Raw genomic sequence first — 13,438 nt, forward strand, 5'->3', positions numbered from 1 at the left:
TCCAGATCCAGGGCTGCACGCGTCCACGCAAAAGGCGCCCCCCGTTTTAAGTGGGGAGCGGTCATTATGGGCTGTCCCGTGAATCCGCTGGATGAAATAGCGGAAGAACGTTGCCTCAGGAGAGTGAGGAAAATTCTCAGGGATGATTCACACCCTGGCCGGCACTTTCTTGATCTCCTGCCCTCAGGCAGAAGATATAGAAGCATGATTAGTCGCACCAACAGGGTAAAGAACAGCTTCTATCCGTGGGCTGTTAGGCTGCTGAATGAAAAGACAGCAACAGGGCAACTGACTTTCAGGTTTGGTGGGTGTGCGTCAGTAAACAAGGAGAATTAAGACTAAGAGAGCTGAGTGGGGGGGTGCTCGTGTAATCTCACTGTATACAAGTTGTACAAGTGACAATGAAGTATTTCAATATTCAATATTTAAAGTTTACAGAGCAAATGAAGTGATGACTAAATACTTTCTTCCTTTCTCACTCTCCAATTCCAAAGTCTCTCCTGAGGACACTGGATAATCCCAAGGGCCGTTCAGCCTTCAGAACCAGCAGTGGTTTTAATGGGCTGCTCTCTCTGCTGGCTGACATGGAAGGCGCGTTGCAGGATCCTCCGTCAAGGTTGTGGGCCCCATTTGGTCCTAGCCACATAATGCAGCTCGTATTGCATATACTCCAAGCAATAGCGGCTGCTATCTATTCGGACGCTGTCAACGGTGATTTTTTCCAAAAGAACGGGCTCTTTGACAAGATGGCGGAGGACCTTGGCTCGCTAGGCTGCTTCTCAGGACAGAAGTGGGGACAGATTCCAGTACAGCTCCATGCAACACGGTCGTTTGCTGAATTTTCAAGTACAGCTGTTTTCTCACCCGAGTCCTTTCCAACCTGGCTTAAAAGCTGCATAATTATACTCAGTTTCCTTGACAACATGGCCAAGAGGAACCCCTTCGAACTCAAGAGCTACTTGGTGGACATGAAACTAGGTGTAGATCAAGTCCCTCAAGATGTAAAAGAAAATAAACCAGAAGAAACTGAAGACAACTTTGAGCATTCAGGTGAAAATAGAGCAACTGTAGACCTACAGCCAGAATTCAAAGACAGGTAAGTTTTTGACTACTAAAAATGTCTAAAGATGCTTCTGTTATTACTGTATTTTTCACTCTATAAGACGCACCAGACCACAAGACGCACCTAGTTTTTGGAGGAGGAAAACAAGAAAAATATTATTCTGAATCTCAGAAGCCAGAACAGCAAGAGGGATCACTGCGCAGCGAAAGCAGCAATCCCTCTTGCTGTTCTGGCTTCTGAGATAGCTGCGCAGCCTGCATTCGCTCCACAAGACGCTCACACATTTCCCCTTACTTTTTAGGAGGGAAAAAGTGAGTCTTATAGAGCAAGAAAAACAGTATATTTTTACAGCATTCTTTTCATACAGTAAGTGAAGGGGGAGACATTTTATCCAGCTTCCACACCTGAAACAATATGTGAGTTGAAATACATGGATCCTTCGTGGTTTGCACTTCTCTTGGTTTCACAACAAAGCTCTTCAGGCAAATAATGTGTACTAAAAGGTGTTTGTTTTTGTTTAAAAGGGAAAAGTGTGCATAAAAATGTTTATGTTTGTGGAAAGAAACACAAAATATAATAGGGGAAATTGCTTGAAAATGTGTATATTGTGGGAAATTGCATACAAAACCTTGTATGTCAGGAGAACTGTGAGTGGAAATGCTGGTGGATTTTCACAAGGACTGTGGCAAACTGAATTTAAGATTGGAAAAGTAAGAATCTGAGGGAAACTGACAGCGACCGATTTGTCCATCTCCATGTGCAGTAATTAACTGGCAGCCTGCTTCTGTGCATGTTGACACAGGATAAAAGCCATATAACATGACAGGAACAAAACTGCGTCAAACTTGGTTCAGAGCCCAGCTTGGAGGGCAGTGATTGGAAGTGGGACCTTTCTTGGTATGAAGTGAGGGGTTGAAGAAGAAAAAGAAGAAGAAGAGTTTGGATTTGATATCCCGCTTTATCACTACCCAAAGGAGTCTCAAAGCAGCTAACATTCTCCTTTCCCTTCCTCCACCACAACAAACACTCTGTGAGGTGAGTGGGGCTGAGAGACTTCAGAGAAGTGTGACTGGCCCAAGGTCACCCAGCAGCTGCAGGTGGAGGAGCGGGGAATCAAACCCGGTTCACCAGATTACAAGTCCACCGCTTTTAACCACTACACCAGTTCAGCATTCCTGCCCATGTGCTTATTTTGTGCTTTAGAATCAGACATGCGCAGAAGATTGCAGCTTGGCAGCCTAATTTTTATACAGCTGCTGTATATTTTGCTAGTGTTGTGGAAATATAGAGAATGTCCTTGCAAAAAAGTTGTTGTTTTTTAACAAGGAAAATTCTGAGGGCCATATAACATAGTACAGTGGTACCTCGGGTTAAGAACTTAATTCGTTCTGGAGGTCCGTTCTTAACCTGAAACTGTTCTTAACCTGAGGTACCACTTTAGCTAATGGGGCCTCCCGCTGCTGCCACGCCGCTGGAGCACGATTTCTGTTCTCATCCTGAAGAAAAGTTCTTGACCCGAGGTACTATTTCTGGGTTAGCAGAGTCTGTAACCTGAAGCGTCTGTAACCTGAAGCTTCTGTAACCTGTATGTTGTTCATACATGTTTTGAGAATGGTGTGTCCGGTATAATGTGTTCCTCTCTCCGCGTGACCCCAACATCTGTTCCAAAACATCCACCAACCCTCTGGAGAAGATTTTGCAGGTACATGAGGAACTCCTGTTACACAAGAGGAGGTCTGTTGTGGATACAACCCAAAGCACATTACAGTGGTACCTCTGGTTACGTACTTAATTCGTTCCGGAGGTCCGTTCTTAACCTGAAACTGTTCTTAACCTGAGGTACCACTTTAGCTAATGGAGCCTGCCACCACTACGCGATTTCTGTTCTTATCCTGAAGCAAAGTTCTTAACCCGAAGTACTATTTCTGGGTTAGCAGAGTCTGTAACCTGAAGCGTATGCAAGCTGAAGCGTATGTAACCCGAGGTACCACTGTATACTCTTCTGCAGAATTATGCAGCATATAGAATTATGCTGTGCGGCTGGATGCGCACCTACAATAGCATGACGCCGTGCTGGAGGGCCACAGTGACAAGATGGTCACTGTTCCTCTTCATCCTGGAGAACAGTGACTAGTGGGGTGCCACAGGGTTCTGTCTTGGGCCCGGTCTTATTCAACATCTTTATCAACGACTTGGATGATGGACTCAAGGGCATCCTGACCAAATTTGCAGATGACACCAAACTGGGAGGGGTGGCTAACACCCCAGAGGACAGGATCACACTTCAAAACGACCTTGACAGATTAGAGAACTGGGCGAAAACAAACAAGATGAATTTTAACAGGGAGAAATGTAAAGTATTGCACTTGGGCAAAAAAAATGAGAGGCACAAATACAAGATGGGTGACACCTGGCTTGAGAGCAGTACATGTGAAAAGGATCTAGGAATCTTGGTTGACCACAAACTTGACATGAGCCAACAGTGTGACGCGGCAGCTAAAAAAGCCAATGCAATTCTGGGCTGCATCAATAGGAGTATAGCATCTAGATCAAGGGAAGTAATAGTGCCACTGTATTCTGCTCTGGTCAGACCTCACCTGGAGTACTGTGTCCAGTTCTGGGCACTACAGTTCAAGAAGGACACTGACAAACTGGAACGTGTCCAGAGGAGGGCAACCAAAATGGTCAAAGGCCTGGAAACGATGCCTTATGAGGAACGGCTAAGGGAGCTGGGCATGTTTAGCCTGGAGAAGAGGAGGTTAAGGGGTGATATGATAGCCATGTTCAAATATATAAAAGGATGTCACATAGAGGAGGGAGAAAGGTTGTTTTCTGCTGCTCCAGAGAAGCGGACACGGAGCAATGGATCCAAACTACAAGAAAGAAGATTCCACCTAAACATTAGGAAGAACTTCCTGACAGTAAGAGCTGTTCGACAGTGGAATTTGCTGCCAAGGAGTGTGGTGGAGTCTCCTTCTTTGGAGGTCTTTAAGCAAAGGCTTGACAACCATATGTCAGGAGTGCTCTGATGGTGTTTCCTGCTTGGCAGGGGGTTGGACTCGATGGCCCTTGTGGTCTCTTCCAATTCTATGATTCTATGATTCTAAGATGCTTGTAACTGACAGCCTCCCCTTCAGTTCTCCGTAGTTTCAGATGCCGCCAATACTTCTTTTTTGTGAGGTTCCCATTATTATGTGCAGTTGCCAAACATCCTGCTATGGCTTCCTCCTTCTACTCCTCCGTATTCCCACTTCCTCCTCAAAGAAGCCGTTTCTTCAAAGGCCTCACGCCAAAGAGCAGCGAGGAATCAAGAATGAGCCATCCATATGGAAACCTGCCTTAAACAGAATCAGGCCACAGGCCTACCCAGGTAGATTTCACCTTAGGCTGGGGTTATGCTTCTGACTATTGTGTGCATAAGCAAAATTATGTAAAGACTCAATGACCCCTGGGACAGCCCTGTGCGACAACCTCTACATGTCCAACATGGGAGAATAGTAATAATAATAATAATAATAATAATAATAATAGTAGTAGTAATAATAATAAATTTTATTTATACCCCGCCCTTCCCCGGCTCAGGGCGGCTAACACCAATAAAATCACAGTAAAAATGTAATGGGGGGGGGGGGACAATTTAAAATACAAGTTAAAATGCAATTTAAAATACAGCCTCATTTTAAAAGTAGCCAATAACTTAAGACCACAAGGAGGTTGGATATCTCCAAAGAAAATATGGGCATCCTATCATACCCTCTGACATTTCTCTGATGAAAATAGGGACATTCTGGGATCAAATCAGAAACCTAAATCTCTAAATCAGGGATATCCCTGGGAAACAGGGGCATTTGAAGAGTCTGTTGCTGCACCAGGAAGTTGTGAACTAAACAAGAAATTCTAGCATCATCAATTTTATGGGACCTCAACTTGCAGCCTTGCCAATGAAAAATGTATCTTCATTGGCTCCTATTTAATTGATTTATCAGTTATTTTTAACCTATTGCTTTAGTATGGGCACATCCAGAAAAGTTTCTCACACCTGAAATTTGTAGCTTTACCACAGAACTGGGGATGGCCAGAATTTGGTCCTGTTCATAATTTTGTGCGTTGCCATGGGAACTGCATCCCATGCTAGTTGGGCATTTGTGTGTGTGAAACAACCACATGGAAAGTCATGTGGGTCTTTCCTACACACATGTTGCAATTCTGGGAAGAATGGCAACAATCCAGTGAGAAATAACCACATGATCTGCCTCACCTGATTTGTCGTGTCAACCACACAGTGGATCCAGTAGGGTGGACTTTTGTATGTTACGCAACATACAAAACCTATTTTCAGGTCTTCCATGAGAGAAATACTCCCCACCCAGCTGATTTTTTTTTTAAAATAAAGTTTTAAACTTTATTTTAAAAAAGAAAAAAAAAACACAAGTACCAAATTACACACAAAAATAACCATAGACACGTAATTTTCTTAGCAAACAATAAAACATCTATTGGTCTTAACACTAAAGACTCAACCTCCCGTCTATTCCATATTTCAAATTCATATTACTTATTGCCAATACACACTTTTATCATAAATAAACTTATTCTTAATAAATATAATTTCTTATATCTATGTCAGGGAACTGACATCGGAGCGAGAGGTTGAGGCAAGGCTCCAAAGCGATGCAGGAGAGGGGACCAGCAGGGGGGAAGGAATTCAGCGTAACACCAGTAGAGAAGGGAGGGAGATGGAGGATTCGGAGAGAGGTCTCCAAGACTCTTCACCCGAGACTAGTGGAGAGAGCGCGGACATGCCTCTGCCTTCCCCTTACTTGCGCAGAAGACTTCCACGCAGGGAAAGTAGGAGGAGACTTGGCGTCAAACAGCTCTTATGCTGGAAGAGGTTCAAGAAACGCCCACTGACGGATTCTGCAAGTGACTGACCGGTCACGGAGTGTGGGCTGTCAGCCAAAGCATGGTTGGCCAGGCAATCTAACCAAAACTGAAGGCAACTTACACACAAGTAACCCCCTTACAACCATTACAATCTACCTTGCAACTATTACTGAAGTTCCTCGAATGCTGCAACAGAATTTAAACTACTATATTTATTTTTCAGATATTCTTTGAAAACCTCCCATTTTGAAACAAATTCCTGTTTTAATTTATTCTTTATTTTTTCTGATAAACCATCTAATTCAGCATATTCTGTCAGCTTTTGGATCCAGTCTTGTATAGAGGGGATTTCATTACTCTTCCATTTTGCTGCGATCAAAACTGATGTTTTTATCTGTTCCTATTTTATCTGTAAGCCAGCCATCTTGAATCCTTGTCAGTGAAAAAGGCAGGCCATAAAGAAATATAAAATATAATATAAAAGTAAAAATGAGAATAACCTTATAACCCACACTCAGGATTATTTCGATGGGGAAAGGTCTGTAAGAGGGCTTTGTGCCCGTGGATGTGCCATCATTTTCTGCTAGGGCAGACCTCTACAGTGACCAAAGTGTTTGTTTTATGAAAAGCATATGAGGAATGAGGCTGTCGGGAAAGAGTTGGCATTCATGGGTACAAGCGATGTTCTCTTTCTGCTGCAGACTGTGCTGGAGCCCAGTGGGGCTGCAGGCCAGGCGGAATCTGAACCAGAACACAAAATTTGGGCATGTTTGTGGCAGTGGTGTTTTTCTAGAAAAAAGAGGTGCTGGAACTCACCACAAATGTTTCCCTTGTTCTCTTACGATGGCAATGGAGCACCCCCCCAAGAGGTGCCGGAACCAAGTTCCTGTGAGTTCCGGCTGAAGAAAGAAAAAGCCCTGGTTTTCAGTGATATCATTCCTCCCAACCAACCTCCTGAGCGATGTGAATTTGGGAATTCCCCTCAGGACTCCCCTGAGTGAGTGCTGGAGGGTCCTGCTCTTGCCACTTACCATCTGGCCTGGGGCGGGGCCTGAAGCCTCATAAGGACTGCTTGGTGCTTGCTGCCTGCTGCCCAGGAGGACTCCCCTGAGTGAGTGCTGGAGGGTCCTGCTCTTGCCACTTACCATCTGGCCTGGGGCGGGGCCTGAAGCCTCATAAGGACTGCTTGGTGCTTGCTGCCTGCTGCCCAGGAGGACTCCCCTGAGTGAGTGCTGGAGGGTCCTGCTCCTTCCTGCCACTTACCATCTGGCCTGGGGCGGGGCCTGACAGGCCTCATAAGGACTGCGTGCTGCTTGCTGCCTGCTGCCCAGGAGGACTCCCCTGAGTGAGTGCTGGAGGGTCCTGCTCTTGCCACTTACCATCTGGCCTGGGGCGGGGCCTGACAGGCCTCATAAGGACTGCGTGCTGCTTGCTGCCTGCTGCCCAGGAGGACTCCCCTGAGTGAGTGCTGGAGGGTCCTGCTCTTGCCACTTACCATCTGGCCTGGGGCGGGGCCTGAAGCCTCATAAGGACTGCTTGGTGCTTGCTGCCGGCTGCCCAGGAGGACTCCCCTGAGTGAGTGCTGGAGGGCCCTGCTCCTTCCTGCCACTTACCATCTGGCCCAGGGCGGGGCCTGACAGGCCTCACTAGGACAGTGTTACTGCAGGAGGGGCACAGAGTGTTTTTAAAATGTTTTTTAAAAATTTCTTTTGGATTTTTTGTATGTGGGGGGTGGGGGTGGGATGGATGTTTGGTTGGGTTTGGGGATTTTTTTTTTTTTTTTGATGATCTTGTAATTTTTACATTTTTTTGTTTGTATTGTTTTATTAGTTTTGTTTGTTTGTATAAGTTGTTATTTTGTTCTTAGGGGGAGGGGTCAGGGCTGCCGGGGAGTGGGCCCCAGCCCACAAAATGGCTGGGGCATGTTCCACAGGGGGGAATGCACTGGGACAACCGATCTCAGTGATCACGGGTAGGAGGAGGAGTTACGCTAAGACCAGACCATGTCATTACAGAGGAGGCAGGTTTAGTCGTTGTCTGAGGACTATTCCTGCCTCCGGGTCTGGTCCTGACCGGATGGATACTAGAATCAGCAAGGGATACCCACATGACCTGAAAGTGTTGCTGTGCAATGCCAGGTCAATGATTCATAAGACCACTGCCATCCATGACTTGATCATGGATGGAGGATTTGATCTGGCATGTGTAACAGAGACTTGGTTGGATGAAGCAGATGGGCCTGTCCTTGCCGCTGCTTGCCCACCAGGTTTCTCTTACGCACAGCAACCCAGGTCATGTGGGCGGGGAGGGGGGGTTGCAGTGATTTTTAGGAAGTCATTAGTCTGCACCAGGCGTCCTATTGGGAAGACCCAGTTTTCTGAGTGCATGTTCTGGAAGTTGGGCAATAGGGGCAGTACAGGATTCCTACTGGTGTACCGACCTCCCCGCTGCACCAAGGATTCCCTGCCCGAGCTGCTTCAGGTTGTGGCGGATATGCTCCTGGAGACACCTAGCCTGGTTGTCCTGGGGGATTTTAACATCCATGCCGACACGACCTTACAAGGGGCCGCTCGGGACTTCGTGGAAAGCATGGCCTCCATGGGGCTGTCCCTGAATAAGTCTGGCCCAACTCATAGCCACGGACATGCCTTAGACTTGGTGTTTACCTCTACGGATGCTGGTGATCTGACATTAACTAAAAGTGAAACAAAAGAAGTGCCATGGTCAGATCACTTCCTGGTGCAACTGGACTTCTCCGCAACCCTTCCCCTCCGCAGGGAGGTGGGACCGATTCGGATGGTCCGCCCCTGCCACTTAATGGATCCAATTGGCTTCCAGAGAGTGGTAGGGGATGCTCTATCCCAAGTTGATGGCCTTTCAGCTGATTCCCTGGTGGCCCGCTGGAATGCGGAGTTAACCAGGGCTATTGACTGTCTGGCTCCGAAGCGCCCTCTCCGATTGCATGGAGCCCGGACAGCCCCGTGGTTTTCCCCGGAGCTGAGGGTGATGAAACAATCGTTGAGACGGCTAGAGCGCCGGTGGCGGAAAACTCATTCTGAATCAGACCGGACACGGGTTAGAGCTCAACGTCGAGCCTACCAAGTGGCAATGGCGACGGCGAAGAGGGCCTTCTTCACCGCCTCCATTGCATCTGCAGAAAACAGCAGCAGGAGACTTTTTCAGGTGGTTCGCAATCTATCAGAACCACCTGTACCAACGGGGCCTGGTAGGGACCCCAAGATCTCCTGCAATGCTTTTGCAAAGTTTTTTGCAGATAAAATCGCTCAGATTCAGAAGGAGGTAGACTCCACCGTGGGAGCAGGGCCAGGGCGGGAGAGTGCTAGAGTTCTGTCTGGTCCTGTTACATGGGATCAATTCCAATCTGTTACCTCCGAGGATGTGGACAGGCTGCTTGGACGAGTGAAACCGACCACCTGTCTCCTTGATCCTTGCCCATCCTGGCTGATAAAAGCGAGCCGGGAAGGGCTAGGCGATGGGCTCTGCGGGGTGGTGAACGCTTCCCTCCATGAGGGAGCCTTCCCAGACCCGCTGAAAGAGGCGGTCATTAAACCGCTTCTTAAAAAAACATCTTTAGACCCGGCCAATTTGGCCAACTATCGCCCAGTCTCAAATCTGCCATTCTTGGGCAAGGTGATTGAGCGGGTGGTTGCTGAACAACTCCAAGCACGCCTGGAGGAAACGGACCATTTGGATCCCTTCCAATCGGGATTCAGGCCTCACCATGGGACTGAAACTGCCTTGGTCGCGCTGGTTGATGATCTCCGGCGGGCTAGGGACAAAGGTGAGAGCTGTTTCCTAGTTCTGCTGGATCTCTCAGCGGCCTTTGACACCATCGACCATAACATCCTTCTGGACCGTCTAGAGGGGCTGGGAGCTGGGGGCACTGTTATACAGTGGTTCCGCTCCTTCCTCCTGGGCCGTGTCCAGAAGGTGGTGGTGGGGGATGAATGTTCAGACCCCTGGGCTCTCACTTGTGGGGTGCCTCAGGGTTCTGTCCTCTCCCCCATGCTTTTTAATATCTATATGAAGCCGCTGGGAGAGATCATCAGGGGGTTTGGACTGGGTGTTCATCAGTATGCAGATGACACCCAGCTCTACCTCTCCTTTAAATCAGAACCAGTGAAGGCGGTGAAGGTCCTGTGTGAGTGCCTGGAGGCGGTTGGAGGTTGGATGGCGGCTAACAGATTGAGGTTGAATCCTGACAAGACAGAAGTACTGTTTTTGGGGGACAGGAGGCGGGCAGGTGTGGAGGATTCCCTGGTCCTGAATGGGGTAACTGTGCCCCTGAAGGACCAGGTGCGCAGCCTGGGAGTCATTTTGGACTCACAGCTGTCCATGGAGGCGCAGATTAACTCTGTGTCCAGGGCAGCTGTCTACCAGCTCCACCTGGTACGCAGGCTAAGACCCTACCTCCCCACGGACTGTCTCGCCAGAGTGGTGCATGCTCTAGTTATCTCACGCTTGGACTACTGCAATGCGCTCTACGTGGGGCTACCTTTGAAGGTGACCCGGAAACTGCAATTAATCCAGAATGCGGCAGCTAGACTGGTGACTGGGAGTGGCCGCCGGGACCACATAACACCGGTTCTGAGAGATCTGCATTGGCTCCCAGTACGTTTCCGAGCACAATTCAAAGTGTTGGTGCTGACCTTTAAAGCCCTAAACGGCCTCGGTCCTGTATACCTGAAGGAGCGTCTCCACCCCCATCGTTCAGCCCGGACACTGAGATCCAGCGCCGAGGGCCTTCTGGCGGTTCCCTCATTGCGAGAAGTGAGGTTACAGGGAACCAGACAGAGGGCCTTCTCGGTAGTGGCGCCCGCCCTGTGGAACGCCCTCCCATCAGATGTCAAAGAGATAAAGAATTACCTGACGTTCAGAAGACATCTTAAGGCAGCCCTGTTCAGGGATGTTTTTAATATGTAATGCTGTATTGTTTTTAATACTGATTGGGAGCCGCCCAGAGTGGCTGGGGAAACTCAGCCAGATGGGCGGGGTATAAATAATAAATTATTATTATTATTATTATTATAACATAGTCAAAGGTAAAGGGACCCCTGACCACTAGGTGCTCATCTCGCTTTATTGGCTGAGGGAGCCGGCGTTTGTCTGCCAGCATGACTAAGCCGCTTCTGGCGAAACCAGAGCAGCGCACGGAAATGCCATTTACCTTCCCGCTGGAGCGGTACCTATTTATCTACTTGCACTTTGATGTGCTTTCAAACTGCTATGTTGGCAGGAGCAGGGACTGAGCAACGGGAGCTCACCCCATCATGGGGATTCGAACCGCTGACCTTCTGATTGGCAAGTCCTAGCCTCTGCAGTTTAACCCACAGCGCCACCCGCATCCCTTCTAGCATAGTAGCACATGCTTTTTCCCCCAGGTTTACACATTAAAAATGTGAGGCTTGTATTTATCTCTGGTGTGGTCAATTGGGTGACACCGATGACAGTTATGAAAATGCCAGTTTTGACCTGCCAAGTTCAAGCAAACAGCAATTAACTTTAATAATATTTAGAAACAGCAATCTTAATTTTTGTTGCAGGGCAATCTGTGAGGAAGCAGCTGACTGAGAGTGAAGTAAGATTCCTGTGGCATTGGAGGGCAGTATGTGTGTTCCGTACTACTCCTTTAGTAGCTGCTTTGTAGACTGATGTTCACACAGTGAAAAAGCATTTATGAACAGTTTGGTTACTAGTATTCAGTATCTAGGGCTCGACCTTTGTGAAGCACAGTCCTGTCATCATTTGTCATGAAGTATCTTTGAAATGGATGCCCATAATAATAATAATAATAATAATAATAATAATAATAATAATAAATTTTATTTATATCCCGCCCTCCCCAGCCGAAGCCGGGCTCAGGGCGGCTAACAACAATCAACAATCAAACAATCAGATATTCACACATTCTAAAAATATTTCATTATAAAAATCAATTAAAATCAAATTAATGGCAACTAATTAAGCAGGATTCTAAGCAGGTTGCCAGAGGAGGGAGTCAGGCTGCGCCCTGACCAAAGGCCAGGCGGAACAGCTCTGTCTTGCAGGCCCTGCGGAAGGATGTCAGGTCCCGCAGGGCCCTAGTCTCTTGTGACAGAGCGTTCCACCAGATTGGAGCCGCAGCCGAGAAGGCCCTGGCTCTAGTTGAGGCCAGCCTAACTTCTCTGAGGCCTGGGACCTTGAGGATGTTATTATTTGCAGACCGTAGGTTTCTCTGTGGGGCATACCAGGAGAGGCGGTCCCGTAGGTACGAGGGTCCTAGGCCGTATAGGGCTTTAAAGGTTAAAACCAGCACCTTAAACCTGATCCTGTACTCCACCGGGAGCCAGTGCAGCTGGTATAGTACCGGTTGAATGTGATCTTGCAGCGAAGACCCCATAAGGAGTCTCGCCGCGGCATTCTGCACCCGCTGGAGTTTCTGGGTCAGTCTCAAGGGCAGCCCCACGTAGAGCGAGTTACAATAATCCAGTCTGGAGGTGACCGTCGCATGGATCACAGTGGCTAGGTCAGGGCGAGAGAGATAAGGGGCCAACTGCTTAGCTTGGCGGAGATGAAAAAATGCCGCCTTTGTTATAGCTGTAATCTGCGCCTCCATAGAGAGGGAGGTATCGAAGATTACACCCAAACTCTTAACGGACGGTGCTGGCACTAATTGCACCCCCGCAAGAGATGGTTGGCCATGTTGGTTGGCCAGTGGCGTAGCGTGGGGGGTGCAGGGGGGGCCGGCCACACCGGGCGCAATATCTGGGGGTTAGGGTTAGGGGCGCAAATCCACGGGTTAGGGGGCGCAAATCCACGGGTTAGGGGGCGCAAATCCACGGGTTAGGGGGCGCAAATTACTTGCCTTGCCCCTGGTGCTGACAACCCACGCTACGCCACTGTGGTTGGCATTTTGCCACCATTCATGTGTTTCCAAAAATTGGGGACTGCTTGCTTTTAAAAAATGATTTGTTAATTGACTAGTGCAAACTCCCAAGCATTTGTAGAAGGGGCAGGAATTAACGCTCTTTCCTCTCCCTGTCCTGTGTCAGCCACAGGACTGTTTAGGAGAGTTGAGAGCTTGGTTTCTCGGCCGCCATTTCTTGAACCTGCCTGAACATCGTGAAGAAAGGTTGATGTAGCTTGGCAATGTGTTGCATTTTGCTTTGACTGGACAGCAGTGGAGCTGTTTCAAGATCTAGGCAGGGGTATTTTTGTTACATATAAGAATTCTAAGGTATAAAATATATAAAATATAAAATATAAAATATAAAATATAAAATATAAAATATAAAATATAAAATATAAAATAATATAAAATATAAAATATAAAATAATATAAAATATAAAATATAAAATATAAAATATAAAATATAAAATATACAGTGGTACCTCAGGTTACATACGCTTCAGGTTACATACGCTTTAGGTTACAGACTCCGCTAACCCAGAAATATTACCTTGGGTTAAGAACTTTGCTTCAGGATGAGA

The 13,438-nt window shown here is 47.5% G+C and overlaps 1 protein-coding gene across 1 annotated transcript in view; it reads left to right on the forward strand.

Moving 5' to 3' along the window:
* WDFY4 (WDFY family member 4) overlaps positions 1–13,438 on the forward strand; it is a 204,254-nt gene that overhangs the window by 33,366 nt on the left and 157,450 nt on the right. The window contains exon 12 of the mRNA XM_081864118.1: positions 495–1,096. Coding sequence (XP_081720244.1) covers positions 495–1,096 — 602 coding nt within the window. The remainder of the gene's footprint in view (positions 1–494; positions 1,097–13,438) is intronic.

The sequence above is a fragment of the Podarcis erhardii genome (assembly GCF_964252035.2).
Source record: "Podarcis erhardii genome assembly, chromosome: 5".
NCBI classification, from domain to species: Eukaryota; Metazoa; Chordata; class Lepidosauria; order Squamata; family Lacertidae; genus Podarcis; species Podarcis erhardii.